At 37.3% G+C, this 18,025-nt stretch overlaps 2 protein-coding genes and 1 pseudogene across 3 annotated transcripts in view; 1 reads left to right on the top strand and 2 right to left on the bottom strand.

The window, feature by feature from the left end:
- The window catches only part of LOC132106384 (DNA-binding protein RFX7-like), a 35,161-nt gene extending 31,902 nt beyond the window's left edge, over positions 1 to 3,259 (bottom strand). Inside the window, exon 1 of one of the 2 annotated variants that reach the window (XM_059512017.1) lies at positions 2,786 to 3,259. In XM_059512017.1, coding sequence (XP_059368000.1) covers positions 2,786 to 2,907 — 122 coding nt within the window. In that variant the 5' untranslated portion in view covers positions 2,908 to 3,259. The remainder of the gene's footprint in view (positions 1 to 2,785) is intronic. The other variant, XM_059512026.1, reaches the window with a different exon arrangement.
- LOC132098710 (testis-expressed protein 9-like) lies at positions 3,198 to 6,549 on the top strand (annotated as a pseudogene).
- A 150-nt stretch (positions 6,550 to 6,699) lies between these two features.
- Positions 6,700 to 8,544, bottom strand: LOC132097442 (calmodulin-like protein 4). The gene is made up of 5 exons (XM_059503160.1): positions 8,459 to 8,544; positions 8,023 to 8,053; positions 7,730 to 7,870; positions 7,292 to 7,480; positions 6,700 to 6,995 (listed from the first exon to the last, which is right to left on the bottom strand). Exons 1-5 carry the CDS (start codon positions 8,459 to 8,461, stop codon positions 6,898 to 6,900), a joined length of 462 nt encoding a protein of 153 aa, XP_059359143.1. The 5' UTR covers positions 8,462 to 8,544; the 3' UTR covers positions 6,700 to 6,897.
- Between the last annotated feature and the right edge of the window lie 9,481 nt (positions 8,545 to 18,025).

Below are 18,025 nucleotides of genomic sequence, written 5' to 3'. Positions count from 1 at the left end.
GCTCAAAGAGCTAAATCACTATATTGCACTAAAATAACAGCTCGTTCTAAAACAACCCCCTCTGCTGGACTGTTGGAAAAGTAAATTATTTTTCCTTACCTGGTGAGATTCCAGTGATTTGTCTGCTACCTACTTCATTTCAGTAGGTATTGCTTCAGTGAGCAGTATTTATGCATCAATAATGGCCATAATCAATGTACAAATGACAAACTTTACTATTGGTAAATCACAATCTCTTTTCCAAAAGGTTTGCCAGTGCCAGTGCCAAATAGCTGGTTCTTTTCCACAGATACGGCACCATGCCAACCAGCATGCCAAATGTAGATAGGGGTATCAGCTATCACATCGACAGGCCAAACCTTCAGAGCTCTGCTCAGAGTGAAGGGCAAGGAGCACAGGCTTAGACAGTCCACTCATCATATGCACGTCTGCTCAACTGGTCAATCCATTCAATAATCCTTGGAGCTATAATGAACAGCGGGATTCGACTGCGAATGACACACAACTTCAAGCTAAAATTCCAGCCTTGAGTCAAATTCACAACAAAGATGAATATAGCAACTTAAAGGATTAGTTGACTTCCAAAATCTAAATTTCCTGATAATTTACTCACCCCAATGTCACCCAAGATTTTCATGTCTTTCTTTCTTAAGTCGAAAAGAAATTAAGGTTTTTGTGGAAAACATTCCAGTATTTTTCTCCATTTAATGGACTTCAACGGGACCCAACGGGTTGAAGGTCCAAACTGCAGTTTGAATGCTACTTTAAAGGGCTCTACATGATCCCAGCAGGGGTACAATTGTACCCTGTAAAGGAATGTTTGTAACCAAACAGATCTCGGTCCCCATTGACTACCATAGTATATATTTTTTCCTACTATGGAAGTCAATGGGGACCGAGATCTGTTTGATTCTGTCATTCATCCAAATATCTTCCTTTGTGTTCAACAGAACAAAGAAACTCATACAGGTTTGGATGGAACAACTTGAGGGTGAATAAACGATGATAGAATTTTCATTTTTGGGTGAACTATCCCTTTAAGGTATCTGACACTAAGTGTTGGCAATGGAAATGTGTACTTGTCACTAAAAATATATTATATATTTATGATATATACATATATATATATATATATATATATATATATATATGATATATTTAACTGAATCCCCCCTTCCCCGGTCCCCAAACACCACACCACCGCAAATAGAATCTAATTCTGTGGGAAACACTGAACATATTTTGTGTGTGTGCATGAGAGGAAATTAACTGGTAAAATAATTCTTTATACAAAGAATCTATTCCAAAAGCACCACTGTACAGTCTAGCCCAGCCCACCAAGCACAACTATATCCAGACAAAACTGCATTCAGTAACACTGTTACTTAATGATTGGATTAATTGTTATTTGTCCTCCTAAACCAGTCTAATTAAAGCTTTCCAAGAAATTACTTTTAAGATTATAATGTCAACAGGGTTTCATCACTCCACTGATTTTAAGAACTGATAAATGGATATTTCAACGACGAAGTGAAGGAATAGGCGACAGGAAACAGGAGTCCCACACCTTTTTACAAATTACCACAATATTTTATAAGAACTGGATAAGGACTTAAAATTACATACTTTATTGCTGGTGAAATATTACAGAGCTGAGCACAACCAAAAAAAAAAAAACATAAATAAAATGTTATATGTATGTTGAAAATACCTGGGCCTTTATTACAAAACGCTCAGCAAAAACACCAATAATAAATACTGCCATATATGCGCGTGTAAATGTACACACAGTGTAAATACACGTGGAAGTACAGTATAGCCGCTGCAGCAGATGCATGTCTCAAAACATGCAAAAACAAGGGTGGTGGTGAGAGGGGGTGGAGGCTGCAATATATCGTGTCAGCGGTTTTTTTATTTTCGCTGCTACTAGCAATGTTCACCAACAATGATCAATTCCAGGTAAAACTACTGATCCAAGTCAAGACTTTGTTGATTGACTATGTACACAGAAGCTATATATTGTAGTCTCAATATTTACTTAATAATACAAATGCGTGTTTAACGCCATAGACGCTGTAGACATTACGATCAATGGCTGCATGTGTCACGACGTCTTCATCTCTACTACTTACGTTACGACTAAGTACTAAGCGCTTCCCCTGTCAATTAATGCACATTTTGGAAAATCGCAAACCAACCTAATGGAACTAAATGAAGAAGAGCAACATCTCTGGGATTCAGTCGTGTCTGAGGAAAGCATTGCACATGCACACTGGCCGTTTAAATGCGCGCCGCTGTTTACCACCGCAGGCGCGCCCACTGAATCTGTTGAAAGCGCGTGGTCGCGGCAAACCGTTCTCCAAATCCCTCCGAAGACCCAGACATTTCACTTTCTTCACACTTTCACAAAGACTACAAAAGCATCTCGTTGCCTGTAAACAACGACTACACCGTTCACGACGGTCAGAACGAGTAAATTAACCCACCTCAAACTGTAACGTGAATAATCTGCTCAGACCGAAATATCGGTGTCCAAAAACAAACCAGCAACTCTGGTAAGTTAAGTTAACGTATCATTATTATAATAAGGAAAGAAACGGTTGAATTAATTGAATGGAGAGAGTTAACTTACTCTAGTCATCATAACTCACTGTCAAGTGTAAACGAGGGACTATCTAGAATAGAGTTATTTAGGATGGAAAACCTTCAATTCCTTTACCCACACATATCCAGCAGCACTCAATCACTCACTCACTCACTAGCTAATATCTCGGACAGCGCTTACCAGATCGAGCTCTTTATTTTTAGCTGCAACGCATTGGTCTCAGTCCCATGCAATCCTTGAACCGCGGAAGGTAACGTTAAAGGTCCTACACCGGGGCCAGACTGCTGCTGGTCTTCAGCCATCACGACGCGACTCCGCTGAGACGAGGATGGAGATCTAACAAGTAACGTTAGGCCTTAACCTGAACCTGGAGAATGCTGCTTTCCTCCGTAGATAGTACATCACGAACACCGCCTGTTGACTTCACGGACAAATCGGACTCGGCTTTGATAGATCACGTTGGTAATTCATGGTTTGCAGTTGTAGTTGAGGTCACTAGCCCTGCGCGTGCGTGAGGAGCAGGGAAACACTTGGAGCTGCTGCAGGTTCAGACTCAGAGACAGACGCTGACTGGTGACCGCTGGGGAAGCTGATGGCGCTGCTGGGACCGCGCATGCGCACTCCGCCACCAGCGGAGGCCCACACGAGGGAGCTGCAGCGACTTCTTGTAGTTCAGTCCAGTATAATGATCGGTCAACCACTGTTCTGAAGCATAACTGCCTGTCTGTAAGAATTGATAATATCCCTCTCAGTGCTTTACAAGATTCCAGCCATATTCACTTTTTTTTTTATCAGGCACTTTTAGAGTTCATTTTGGGGGTAGTGTTGTGTTGGAATCATTTAGCAGTTAATATATCAATAAAATAACTAATGGTCTGATATACACATCATACTGATTTTATCTTTTATTTATTTGTCACGTAATTTACGATTGCATTTTTTTTTATTAAAAAGGAATTTAAAAAATCAAGTGTGTATACATCAAATAGCCTCACTGAATGGCATATGAGACGATGAAAGTGCATTACACAGTCTAAAGTAGTGCGTTCACACTGACAATTCCAAAAGGAAGAAATTATCAAAAAGCTTAGGAACTAGGAAAGAATGTAGTTTTCTGGAGACAGAATAAGATTAATAACTCCAATTTATACTTATTTTCCAATCAGTTTAAAAAGCCTCAAACGTCTTACCAGCAGGTCTTCCTCTGCTCCTTCAAAGAAACCACCACACATGGACCTCCTAGCCAAAGAAAAAGAATACAAGTATTTATGGATTAATTACTTAAATGCACATTAGTTTATCTAATGCTTTGTGTTTAATTTATATCAATTGACTGCACAACAGGTGCTATAAAGAATTGCGGATTGAAGATCACATGGCAATATGCTTAATATCTAACTGCATGCAATTTCCGATGCTCCTCAGGCGTCTCAATGCAGAACTAGAAGCAAAAACAGCAGAACTTGTTCGAGAAGCAGAGAAAGTTATGGTAAGAATAGAAAAAAACTTGAAAAACAGCACATGAGATTCTGGTAAGAAAGATCTGAGGGAAATGGGCTGTGCTTTTAATTAGTATCTTTTAATGTAGTATGTCTCTGGATACGTTAGATCGTGGGGCCTGTGTTTCACCTGGTTGCCTGCTGACTCAAAAAGTTGCCCTGTGTATCATCATCTTAATACTGTATATGTTTTCGATAATGTTTTTTTTTTTAGAGGGACCAAAATGAGGTGCTCTCCAAAGCAATCTCCATCCATATCTCAGTTGATTCTGACTGTGATTTTGAAGTTTCTAGTTAATGGTCCTCACAATTTGACAAACATAGGAAACATCTTTTGCTGTCTGCCAGCATAGCATTTTGTCTTATTAGGAAGGCAGATTAAAAAAAAAAGAATGCACATCTAAGCAGCCCCCTACAATGGTTCAGCTCAAACAAATGTATGAATCATTGCAAATTTGGATTAAATACAAGACCCCATTAGTTACAGAAACATATTTCCATTGTGTTATGTAGATCATGAGAAACTAGATCTACTCTGCGAAATCTTCAAAGCCAAACAAGCCAGGGTCAGGAAATAGAAAGAATCCACAGTAAGTGTATTCTCAAAACTTTTATTCAAACGTAAAACATTAAAAAAAAAAATAAAAAATTATGCAAGGTATTTAATGAAATCCCATAAAATCTGGATGAAGTTGGGCCTTAATCTGTCAAAGATGTTTGGGTAGCACCAACAGTTTCTTCCCATTTTAGAAAAGCACCACAGACTGGTTAATGATGTTGCTATTCCCGAAGACTTTGGGGATTTCTCACTCGCTAAAACAATCAGCATAATTGAGGACAGAGTTAGTGATGATCTCACCGAGGAACATGTGCAGGATGACATCATGCCCAGTGCTAGAGATGAGAAAAACTTTCAAATAATGAATCTGCTGAGCTGTTATACTATTTGCATTATGGCTTATACATTCATTTCATATTTACACAAGCTCAAATCAGATTTTTGAAGGCTAAACTTCGACTGAAACTGAACAGACTCACATATGAATGCAACAGTAAGGTAACTTTGAGATGTGTTCAAGGTGAGTTCATCTATTCAGTCAGTTCAAGGTACTCTTACTCAAAATCTCTTTTCGAATCTTGAAGGATGTGGAAAACAGCACTTTAAGCAGCAAATTGAAGGATTTAGGAGGAAAGGGCAAGACACCAGAGGACTGCAAATGTCCAGCAGGCTCAAGTTGAGAAGCAAAGAGCTTTAGCTGAAGAATCAAGACTGCAATGCAAAAGGTACTTGAAGTTTTGGCAATATATTATTAAATAATAAATCTTCCCACAAGCCACTGAAAAAGTGACCTTATGACAGAACAAGTATTACTGATCTAAATAAAAATATTCCTTTGACCATTTATTTTAAACTTCAACTAATTTCCGGTAGGAGATGTATAGTATAAATGCCATAATTCCTGTTAATTAGAGCTTTGCTTGGATCCAGAGCCATGGAATCCTTGGCATGAGCCCTTTAACCTGATTATTCCTCCGTGTGTAAAGTGAGACTACACCACAGCTGCTCAGAGATCAGAGCACACTGCTCTAGGGTTTCTGGGACAGATATCTTTGGAACTCACCCTTCCCCTTATGACAGAGACATAGAGAACAACAGTAGAGTCAGTTAAAAAAAAAACATTCACTGTCATCTCACTTTCGACTTATTAAAAGTATCTCATGTTTGGGTAGTTTAAGGTTTAAAAGCTCCTTCAAAGATCCAACTTTTTTAACAAACAGATATTTAATCGGGACATCTGGATCTGAAACACAATCTTTATAATATGTTTTATTAAGGTATATGTAAATGCATGTGTCTATACAGCAGGAGATGTTCGGTTGAATAGAGCTCTGGAGGAGGTTGAGAGGACTTAAACACAACTCAAAAGAGTAGTAAGGTAACGTCAACTCAGATAAACCAAGTGAAGTTATGTGCAACGAAACCTTGTGTAAACCGTTTTCCACCACATCCTACTCCAGACGTTTTTCAGATTTATATTTAGCATTTTTGTTCACTTCACATTTCTCTGCTGTTTGTGTACCCTACCTAAGGATTCAACCAGTCAGGAACAACAAAAGTCTGAAACCTTACAAGATGAGAACAGAAAACTGGAACGACAGAAGGCTGAGCTCAGTGCGGGTTTTAAAAAGCAACTTAAGCTAATAGATATTTTAAAACGATAGAAGGTAAGACATCAGTTTCCTTACAATTACTTGAATAGCCTATGTCATTTTCACTTAGTTATATCACTAAATGCACTTTTTTCTAAAAAAACAAAACAAAAGCATTTTATGTTGATGACTTTATTTTAAAAGATGCGTTTTGAAGCAACCAAGCTGTTGTCCTTCACTGAAGAGGAGGAGTTCATGAAAGCCCTGGATTGGGGAAAGGATGGTGTCTCATAGGTTTCAGTTTTGTATTTCGTGAACAGGTTAAAAATTGATTGTATGTGTACAACAAACAGCTTCAATTTCATTCACTTAACAATCTTTAAACATCATTAAAATAATATTCTGAATTTCATGACAAAGTGTTTATCAACCATGCCGTATTTATTCAGATTACTTCATGATTGCCATCTAGTGGTGAATACTTGAATCAAGCTGTACATTATATCCAAATATGAGTCCTTTATTGTAACATTTAATTAATTGTTATTTTTTTATACAATGTATAAACAGAACAAAAATATGTAATTCTTGCTAGTAAATAATTGCATTCTGTAGGGTAAGAGTCCAAGCCTTTGTTCTTCATCAGTAGTCAATTGTAGGAAGTGTGATCATTCTGGTGAACTCCTCATAATAAATAAGTCCATCAGGGCCGACATTAGCCTCTTTAAAAAGCTCATCCACTGAAAAAAAATTCACAATTAAAGAATAGTTAAACAACACATTTCATTCTGTCTGTTAAACATGGGTTATGATTGGGTTAGTTGTTTCAATTATTTTATTTAAAATAAAATTATTATTTTATTTAAAGTCAAATTTATTTAAAAAAAACAAACAGGATTTATACATTTTATTCAAATAAGTACTGATCTTGATATTTAATTAAAAAAAATAAAAAACAATTTTGCCAATTTGATTAGCTATGATGAATACTACAATGTACTGTAAACCCAGAAGCTAAATCTCAGATGATTTCTACCTTCTTTATCAGTGAGCTTTTCTCCCAAGCCTGTGAGTTTGGCCCGTAGCTCAGAATCCAGGATGTAGCCCTTCTTATGTTTGTCCGTCATGCGCACAGCCTCCAGAATTTCAGTCTTAGGATCTTCCTGTTGCATCTGTCTGTGCATCATGGTTAGAAATGTAGAAAAATCCAACTCCCCGGTCTTATCTGTGATGAGGATACAGTAAAAGATGTATGAACCACTAACATTAAAGAAAGCAAAGAATTCAAATTCAGGATTAACTACAAAGTATGTTTCTTCAGATTATGCCTGATACCAGTGCTTCAACATGCTCATCATAATGAGACCACTAGTCCAATTGTATGGCACTGTTAGGCACAGTTGACACTATGGAAGAGCAGACAAGGAAGACATAGTCCCAATTTAATATAATGTGTTAATTATGAGATTGTTACCTATTTTGTGGATTTGCAGATGTCTGTCCACTTCATTATATGTGGGACTTGTACCCAGACAGCGCATGACAGTAATAAGGTCTTTGGCTTCAATCTTCCCCTTTCGCTTCTTGTCATAAAGCGAGAAACATTCTTTGAACTCTGCATGAGAACAATTAAACTACTGTATAAACCAATGCCACCAATTTTCTTAATGTTAATGTACTGTATATGTCTTTTTTAGAAAGAACAGTTAGTTTATTTTACTATATTCATGGATCACAAACATATGATTTCTGCGTAACACAGCTCACCATCAATCTGAGTTTGTGATAAGAATTTTGCCTGAAAAAAGTTTTAAAAAACAGCAGAGTTGAAAAATGTACCACGCATCAATGAAAAATAAAATTTAGAAGAGAAAAAAATGTAACAGCAATGGATATATTCATGCCAAAAACAGTTCAACTGCATCATTCAAACAATTCAGTCAACATCCTTTCAGTATATTTACAATAATTTTACAATTTTGTCTCAATTTAACATGCAAAAAAAAGAAAAAGAAAAGAAAAAACATTAATAACAAGAACAACAAAATAGCAATAACATTTATAATAGAGCCTTTTAACTTACTATATGACAAAAATTCTAAAATAATTTCAGGAGAAACCTTTTTAACAAATCTCCAATAATATATTTTCTGTAAAAACTTTTGTCTAGTTTTAGAAGGGACAAAGAGTTTATCAAACTCACCATGTCTACACACGTTTCTGCTGTTCAGGGAAAGAGTCATTACCTGTAGGAACTAAAGTCCACTGCAGTGTTGACGTAAATGATAGGAACATTGATATAAGATTCCACCCATCACATTTTACTGTCCACTGCACAAGGTGCAGCTCACGATCACACTTAATGACTCACAACATATAAAGGGAGTGCAAACTTTATTCAGGAAAAACAAGGACATAAAAGCAACATGTTTACTGTAAGCCACAATAAATAAATTACTTTGTTATTCAGTCCACCAAAATATACAAATATGGCATTGTATAGTTTGCCTTGTGAAGATTTAAACTTAAAACCAACTCCTTAAAGGGGAGCATTTACTCACTCATTTTAAATCTGTAGTTTTCTTCTGTTGAACACAAGTAGACATTTTCAGAATGTTGGTAAATAAACAGTTTTTTCACTTTCCCTATACTGTGGAAGTCAATGGCTACCATCAACTGTTTGGTTACCAACGTTCTTCAAATTATCTTCTTTTGTGGTCAACAAGAAATTCATACAGGTTTGGAACAAATTGACAGTGAGTAAATGGTGACAGAAATTTCACTTCTGGGTGAGCAATCTCTTGAAGTAACACTGGAACTTGAGTCCATATCCAGAATTTGAGTGCAAATTCACTCAAAGTGCAATTAAACTTGATGAAAGCATTTTATATATTTATTTATTTATTTATTTATTTAACTGCCTTTGATGTGTAAGGTATAGAAGGACAGAGGCTCTGGAACATAGATGATATCGGGATACTTTTTGCGCAAAACTTTATCATTCCACAATTATGCGATCCAGACAAGAACTAATCCCAGAGTAATGATGAAGTTATAGAAGAGGAAACAGCCATTGCAGTCTAACATGAAGCCCATCCGCCTCTGGCGCATCACAGTGGCAACCATGGCAAAAAAGGTGAAGACATACAGGACAAAGATCTGCCCCTCAGTAATCAGATACCTGAAGAATTAAACCACATTAATGTTTGGACAACGTGAACATTTAATATCTAAATTCTGATGAATTGTTGGCTCATATTTTCATTAAATATTCGGTTTACTTGTAAATACATTAAATAAATAAATTGGCTTGAGCATGTGGTTTCACAGTGACTAGAAATTCTACATCTCAAAAAATTCTTGCAATTGACTTGAGGGAATAATTCACTTACCAATAGTACACTGCACTGGGGCCAAGTAGCAGCCAGCCTGTGTAAGGCATCTTCTCATCTTTAACTTGTGTAAAGCAGCCGGTGAAATACAAGAAGAGGATGAGGAAGAAAGGGACGTACCTATAATGATAACAGAATGGTGTGGAGTTGTTTTAGACACAGAAATTGTAATGTAAACTTGTCAATTATAACACGATTACAGATTAAATATAAGTATGGCAAGCATTCTTACCACATTTCACTTTTTCCACTTTCCCTATCACTCTCTTTTCTAGCTTGTACTAAAACTTTAGGTTATGAGTGTTACTTGTGTGCATTTGCCTTTTGTTGAATCACTTGTATTCCTCACTTTTAAGTCTCTTTTGATAAATGAATCGTCTGCATATTATATATATATATATATATATATATATATATATATATAAATATATATAAATATATGTATAGTATATATATATATGGGTTAGAGGATGTATGTATGTATATATATATATAGTACAGACCAAAAGTTTGGACACACCTTCTCATTCAAAGAGTTTTCTTTATTTTCATGACTCTGAAAATTGTAGATTCACATTGAAGGCATCAAAAACAATGAATTAACACATGTGGAATTATATATGGAATTATATACATAACAAAAAAGTGTGAAACAACTGAAAATGTCATATTCTAGGTTCTTCAAAGTAGCTACCTTTTGCTTTGATTACTGCTTTGCACACTCTTGGCATTGTCTTGATGAGCTTCAAGAGGTAGTCACCTGAAATGGTCTTCCCACAGTCTTGAAGGAGTTCCCCGAGAGATGCTTAGCACTTGTTGGCCCATTTGCCTTCTGTCTGGGGTCCAGGTCACCCCTAAACCATCTCGATTGGGTTCAGGTCCAGTGACTGTGGAGGCCAGGTCATCTGGCGCAGCACCCCATCACTCTCCTTCTTGGTCAAATAGCCCTTGATGCCTTCAGTGTGACTATACAATTTTCATAGTCATGAAAATAAAGAAAACCCTTTGAATGAGAAGGTGTGTCCAAACGTTTGGTCTGTACTGTATATATATATATATATATATATATATATATATGGGTTAGAGGAAAGGAAAATCCTATAAGAACGGCACATTAAGGTTCACTGTGTGTGTGTGTGTGTGTGTGTGTGTGTGTGTGAATATATCCTTTTGTTAATATTTCAAGTGTATAAGAAAGTGTGTGCCTTCAGTAATAAGAACGGTGTGATGTCATTATATGTCATGTGAAAATAATCTCCAACATTGGGTTTATTAAGAGGAAACCATTTCAGGGGCACTATAATCTAAATTAAAAATATATTTTAAAAAAAGAATTGTTAATGGCATCAAAGAAGAATAAAAAATACATTAATGCATAAATATCACAGCTTGGTTCAACTTGTACCATAGCAATTGGCCTCCCAAAGTCCAATATGCAATTCTGCAGAGTGAAACAGAGCCAGAGGTCTGTGTGAAACTGGGACTGTGCTGCAGCTGTAGAAACTGTTTTCTCACTCCCAGCCCTGCTTTAAAACAAAGAACAGCATGCACATTATAAAGTCTACCATTAATAATAATAATAATAATAATAGCATTCCATGCTTCTCAGCTGTCAGATGAATAAAAATGTTCTCAGAACAGTAAATAACCAGACAACCCTGTGATTTGGTCAGGCAACACTACACCATCAGTTGATGTTAGATAACGCTGCAGCATTAAAATATGAAAGGCTACACTTTTAACATTAGACTGCAGATAACGTCGACAATTCTCTCAGAGCTACGAAAATGTCCAAACCTCACAAATGCTGGTGTCAAAGCTGCAGACTGTGGTCTTCTCCGCATGGTTTATGGATTTGCTCTTATCACAGTTTCAGGACTACTTTGTATCGATCAACTCTGCTGTACTTTTGTAGCCAAGCGTTCATTCGTTCAGTCAGTCAGTCAGTCAGTCAGTCAGTCATTCATTCATTCATTCATTCAGTCAGTCATTCATTCATTCAGTCAGCCAGTCATTCATTCATTCAGTCAGTCAGTCAGTCAGTCAGTCATTCATTCATTCAGTCAGTTGGTCATTCATTCATTCAGTCAGCCAGTCATTCATTCAGTCAGTCATTCATTCAGTCAGTCATTCAGTCATTCAGTCATTCATTCATTCATTCATTCATTCATTCAGTCAGCCAGTCATTCATTCATTCATTCAGTCAGTCAGTCAGTCATTCATTCATTCATTCATTCATTCATTCATTCAGCCAGTCATTCATTCAGCCAGTCATTCATTCAGTCATTCATTCATTCATTCATTCAGTCAGTCATTCATTCAGTCAGTCATTCATTCAGTCAGTCAGCCAGTCATTCATTCAGTCAGTCATTCATTCAGTCATTCATTCATTCATTCAGTCAGCCAGTCATTCATTCATTCATTCATTCATTCATTCAGTCAGTCAGTCAGTCAGTCAGTCAGTCAGTCAGTCAGTCATTTAGTCATTCATTCATTCATTCAGCCAGTCATTCATTCATTCATTCATTCAGTCGGTCAGTCATTCATTCATTCATTCAGCCAGTCATTCATTCAGTCATTCATTCATTCAGTCAGTCATTCATTCGGTCGGTCATTCATTCAGTCAGCCACTCATTCATTCATTCAGTCAGTCAGTCAGTCAGTCATTCATTCATTCGTTCAGTCAGTCATTTATTCAGTCATTCATTCATTCAGTCAGTCAGTCATTCATTCATTCAGCCAGTCATTCAGTCATTCATTCATTCAGTCAGTCAGTCATTCATTCAGTCAGTCAGTCAGTCATTCATTCAGTCGGTCATTCATTCATTCAGTCAGTCAGCCAGTCATTCATTCATTCAGTCAGTCAGTCGTTCGTTCGTTCGTTCGTTCGTTCGTTCGTTTGTTCAGTTATTCAGTCAGTCATTCAGTCAGTCAGTCAGTCAGTCAGTCATTCATTCATTCAGTCAGTCATTCATTCAGTCATTCATTCATTCAGTCAGTCAGTCAGTCAGTCAGTCAGTCAGTCAGTCAGTCAGTCAGTCAGTCATTCGTTCAGTCAGTCGGTCATTCATTCAGTCAGCCAGTCATTCATTCATTCATTCATTCATTCAGTCAGTCAGTCATTCATTCAGTCAGTCAGTCAGTCAGTCAGTCAGTCATTCATTCATTCATTCATTCATTCATTCGTTCAGTCAGTCAGTCATTCGTTCAGTCAGTCGGTCATTCATTCATTCATCCATTCAGCCAGTCATTCATTCATTCATTCATTCATTCATTCATTCATTCATTCGTTCGTTCAGTCAGTCAGTCATTCAGTCAGTCAGTCAGTCAGTCATTCAGTCAGTCAGTCAGTCATTCATTCATTCATTCGTTCAGTCAGTCAGTCATTCGTTCAGTCAGTCGGTCATTCATTCATTCATCCATTCAGCCAGTCATTCATTCATTCATTCGTTCGTTCGTTCGTTCGTTCAGTCAGTCAGTCAGTCAGTCATTCAGTCAGTCAGTCAGTCAGTCATTCAGTCAGTCAGTCAGCCAGCCAGTCAGTCAGTCAGTCAGTCAGTCAGTCATTTACATGCCAGATCCTACACCGAAGCTGAAAAAGTGTAAATTCATCATGCGTTTTGTATATATCTTTAATATAAGAAGATTTACATCTACTTCAGTTCACTGCATACACGGAGCCAAACAGTTTCTCTAGATGTAATTTTTTTTCTTCAGTTATGGCTGCAGCACAATATATAGGACTCTGACTGCCATCTGCCGGACTTCAATACTACTGTCCATCCAGTCTGTAGAATACTCTTTGTATAAAATCGGAAAAGCGTGCTATTTTACTATTTCTGTAATAATTTTTTAATCTTTATATGACAGAAGTAATGCTGTTCCGAAAGTAGCCCTCGACAATGACAGTACACATTTCACTCATCTTTATTAGCATCTTTCCCAAGTATGTGTGGGCAATGGGCATTTATATTCATACTGTATATATGGACATGCCTTTAATATGACACAAGACTGTCTGTTTGCAAACTATCCATATGTTCAATTAACAGCATTAGCTAAAACGATATGAATATGTGATGTAATAGATTGGCAAGTTACACCATCTAATAAAAATATATAATTTCCCTTACATTCCTATACAATCAAACGAGTAAATATCGCCATCTATCGGTTTAGACATGTCAGATACATCTTGTTTACAGTGTAATTTTTTGACTGAATATTTAAAATAATGTTTATTTAACCACCATTATTTATAGAAAATTAGTTATTAAATACATTTATAGCGGTTATTGCGTCAAATATCAGCCAAAGGTGTGCAATTGTCACTAAGACGCTTTTATTTTGAAGGCAGAAGACAATAACAGTCCTGTGACTGTATGTAGCCATCTTAAAGCTCTCTCTCTCTCTCTCTCTCTCTCTCTCTCTCTCTCCGGCCTACCTAGGCGTAGGCGTTTCTGTCTTCACATCGCCAGTGTAAAGTTCACCGTGCTGGATTAAAGATCTTGTCATCTTCAGCAAAGCGAGGTATCACTAGAACCTGAGCGTTATTTTCACGTGACCCTCGTTTGATCGTGTCATCTAACGAGAGTGTTTCGGGAGTGTTTACAGTGTCGGGGTCAGTTTAATGAGATGTACAAATGTTAGCTCGTTTCCCTGTCATGATGGGAGACATGTCTGTCAGTGCTAGATGCTTATTACAATACAATACAACGCTTGTAAACAACCCGGATCAAACGGACGTTGTCTAACTCTCTTAACGTAAAGCTGTCCGATTTATTCTCTCAGTGTTTAGATGGTATTTGCAAGGGTTGTTTTTGTTTATTTTGTCACACCAGCGTTGTTTTAAGGAGCACAGGCTAACAGGATGTTTTTGGCTAATTGCTCACCACCAACACTGCTCTTCAGTACAGTTTTATGAGCTGTGATCTGCCTTGTTGATCATGTCGTGAGTTTCTTAGAGGCTAATCCTAGAGTTTCAGTATTTGGGGTGAGGTGGAGACTAAAGCCGGCTAATTTAACTCCGAATCCTTCACAGAAATGCGCGTGATAGAATTGTTACAGTTATAGTGAGCTGTTTATACAGCTGTTCTGGTCCTAGATCGAGTGACCTATCAAATCTGTTTGTAGTTATTAGGATGGCAGCAGTGTCACTGTTCTTAATAGATCCGTTTTTACTCGAGAATTGAAACGTAGTTGCGTGGCTCCTGCCTCCAGCGACGAGCAGAAGAGCGTCCGTGTTTCCAGCAGCGCTCGGAGTATGGAGCGCAAAACCTGTCAAAATATTAAACAAATGAATATACAAATAAACGTAATAAACTAAACTTTATATATATATATTTTTTTTTCCTTATTTTTATTTTTTCCACATTTATTTTTTCCTCTTAATTATTTATGCTTTTATTTCCATGTAGGCGGGAAAAATACAGAGTGGGAGGAAAAAATATATTTCCAATCTTTTTAGTTCTACACGTCAAAGTATTAAATGGGAATATATCATCTTGGAGAGAGCGTTTTACTGTGCTGACTGTCATTACTGAAGGTTAGTGCTGTTTGAATGCTGAGTGAAGAATAACTGACAGCTGCAGCCGAAGGAAGATGTGTTTCTGTAAACTTCAATTTAACAATGTAAATGCAATTCTGTCCCTCACATTTAGATATGGAATGGCTTCAGATGATATAGGCTATACAGTGTATGAAAAGCAAACTTGTGCTCTTCTGTTTCTTTTGGTGTATGACTCCCCCTTGTGTCATAAAGCACAATAATCGCGGTTGTCTGAAACAACCATGATTAGATCAAATAATTGCGATTAGACAGTTATTTAATAATCGTGACAGACCTACAATGTATGTAGCGTTTCTTGGTTCCTTTTTTTTTTTGCTGTTCTATTGCTTTGCAATTACTTTCTTATCCGTATTTCATTAAAGTGTAACTAAACCCCTGCTCAGAGCCTGACTCCACCCACTGACAATATTTGAAAAATGCTGAAAAGTGGGCAGATCACAGCGGAGATAGAGGGGATGAACCTAGGGTGGGGCTGAGCTAGTGCGGCGTGAACCTGAGACGCGCAGTGACGGATTGATTGACAGCTGCTGTCAGAGACGCTAAAATGGAGAGTGACTGTAGTGACGCAAGTAGCTTTGCAACAGAGCGATCATTTGAAGTAGAGGACTTTTCTCCCCCACTTTCACCTGAAGTGGAGGGTGTCGAGGTGTTTGTTCATATTAATTCCAGCCGCTGGCTCAAACTGCGGTCTTAACTCCCGCACCGCGTCGCTTTTCAGCGCGAGCTGTATGGAGAAGCCTATTTCCACCTCCATTGCGTTGAAGAAGCAATCCCGTGTAAAATGCAGTTTGCACACTTGAGCTCTAGGCGGGAAATTGCGGTCTTCCAGGCCAAGTGCATGCAACCACTGGCGCTTAATTTTAAAGTCTGCTGGTAAACTATGCAGTCCAGCAGTGCTGTCGCAACTAGCAACACACCTCCGTACCATCCTGACCACTGTACTAAATACAGATAAATCTATGATAACTTGAAGATCTAAATAACTATATAATTGCTATGCTAAATAGATGCTATAATAGTCTATCCTGGTCATTATCAATACTCGCAATTCCAGCTCCTGACTCACTACAGTGATTTTGATGGTTTTATACTGCCAAGGGCGTGGTAGCTCGTACCAAGGGGCGTGGTGAGCTGGAAACTGCCTACGTCACCTGCCACCGCTTACGTCACTTGCCACCGCAACATCCAATAGGAAAAATCAACTGCAGTAGCCACCGTTCAACCTGAAGAGGGCAGCACTCACACGTTTTTACACCATATATTGTAGAATTAAAACACTTTATACTCAAATGTCAAAAAAGTTACTCGAATCAATGAACAGCACTAAAAAAACCCCATTCTTATAGATCATTAACTAAAAAAAGTTGGTTTAGGGTTTAGTTACTCTTTAATGACTGCTTATTTATCTTCTGTGAGCTTGAGTCTCTTTTTAGGCTTGTACTAGTTTGATATTGACATGGCTGATAAGGATTATGAAAATTCTGTGGTATCAAAGATTTTGATATCATAAAAACATAAAAAAATAGATATACCGTTATATATATATCGTGATATAAGATTTTGGTCATATCGCTCACCCCTAATTGCCAATCTTAGTCATTCATCCAACTATCAACAGGCACATCATGTAGGCTATACTGTATTTCATTTGGGCACCACAAGGTGTTACTGTGGCCTCAAAGCTTACAACTTGCCTACTCTGTCTCGATTACTATTCCTGAGGTAAAAAAAAGCCCCCCCCATTACCCTGCAGATAAAGATATTTAGAAATAAATAAATATGGAAATATAGAAAGAAATCTGTAAATAAAACATAAAGGTGGAAATATATTAATGTAGAAATAAATAAAATAAAAAATAAATGTATAAAAAATAAGAAAATAAAAGTATTAATTTTTTTTTTGGTGTTTTTGTACCTTTCTTTGTGTTTTTATTTAAATGTTGTTTAGTTTATTTTGCCTTTTTTACATTTGTATGTATATTTGTTTATGTATTTATTTATTTATAATTTTGTCAGGTTTGGCTTTCCATATCTGAGAGGGTTTCTCTCTATCTGAGCAGGGAGTGGGAAACGGAAAACACGGAGTGGCACTGTGGAGAAGGATTGCAGAATGGGGGGAATTTCAGTCGCTTTGCTACATATGCTATTCTAGGCTGGGTTTCAGCCTGTACATTGGTTGGTAAAAACAATTCAACTTGATGCTTGATTATTCATTGTTGTACAAAAATAAAAATGGAGTATGAAATTTGCCAGAACTATGACATATGCCAGACTTCTCCAATCATCTAGTTCGCTTGAATCCACCCCTGCAGGCTTGCAGGCCTTTTTTCAGGTATAGGTCTCTGTAGGACAGTAATGGGAGTTTCTAGACCAGTGGGCGAGGCTGTAACAGATAGGCGTTTTCGACCTTGTTACCTGATTTTCTCAAGTAGTACTTACTACAGAGCTGAATGACTGGGATGAGATGAGTTATGTTTAGAGATTGGTATGGGGTGTGGTATTACATTCAATGACACTGGCTCTGCAGTAAGCAGCCTTTTGTTTTGCTCACGTCTCAGTGGCAGTTGTGTTTAGGGAAGGGGTTACACTCTGACATACATCACAATACAGAAGAAAATAATCTGCTGCTACTTCCATTTCATCACAACTTTAATATCCACACATCTATGATTACATACAACCTAATGTACTGTACCCTTCTTTATACATATCACACTGTATAAAGCACATTTAGAAGCAATGAGTGCTAAAATTTTAGCAACTTTATCAACTATGTTGACTTATTATTTATTTGAGATCTGTTTTGTGT

The sequence above is a fragment of the Carassius carassius genome, chromosome 2 (genome assembly GCF_963082965.1).
Source record: "Carassius carassius chromosome 2, fCarCar2.1, whole genome shotgun sequence".
In the NCBI taxonomy this organism is placed as follows: domain Eukaryota; kingdom Metazoa; phylum Chordata; class Actinopteri; order Cypriniformes; family Cyprinidae; genus Carassius; species Carassius carassius.
The sequence above is the reverse complement of the archived record's forward strand: the minus strand, read 5'-3'. Positions and strand labels throughout refer to the sequence as shown.

Excerpts from the sequence above, each read along its gene's own strand:
- LOC132097442 (XM_059503160.1), bottom strand. Across the intron at positions 7,871-8,022 it reads ATCACAAACTCAGATTGATG|AGTTCAAAGAATGTTTCTCG; the intron begins GTGAGCTGTGTT and ends GTTCTCATGCAG. Across the intron at positions 6,996-7,291 it reads AAAGCTCACTGATAAAGAAG|TGGATGAGCTTTTTAAAGAG; the intron begins GTAGAAATCATC and ends ATTTTTTTTCAG.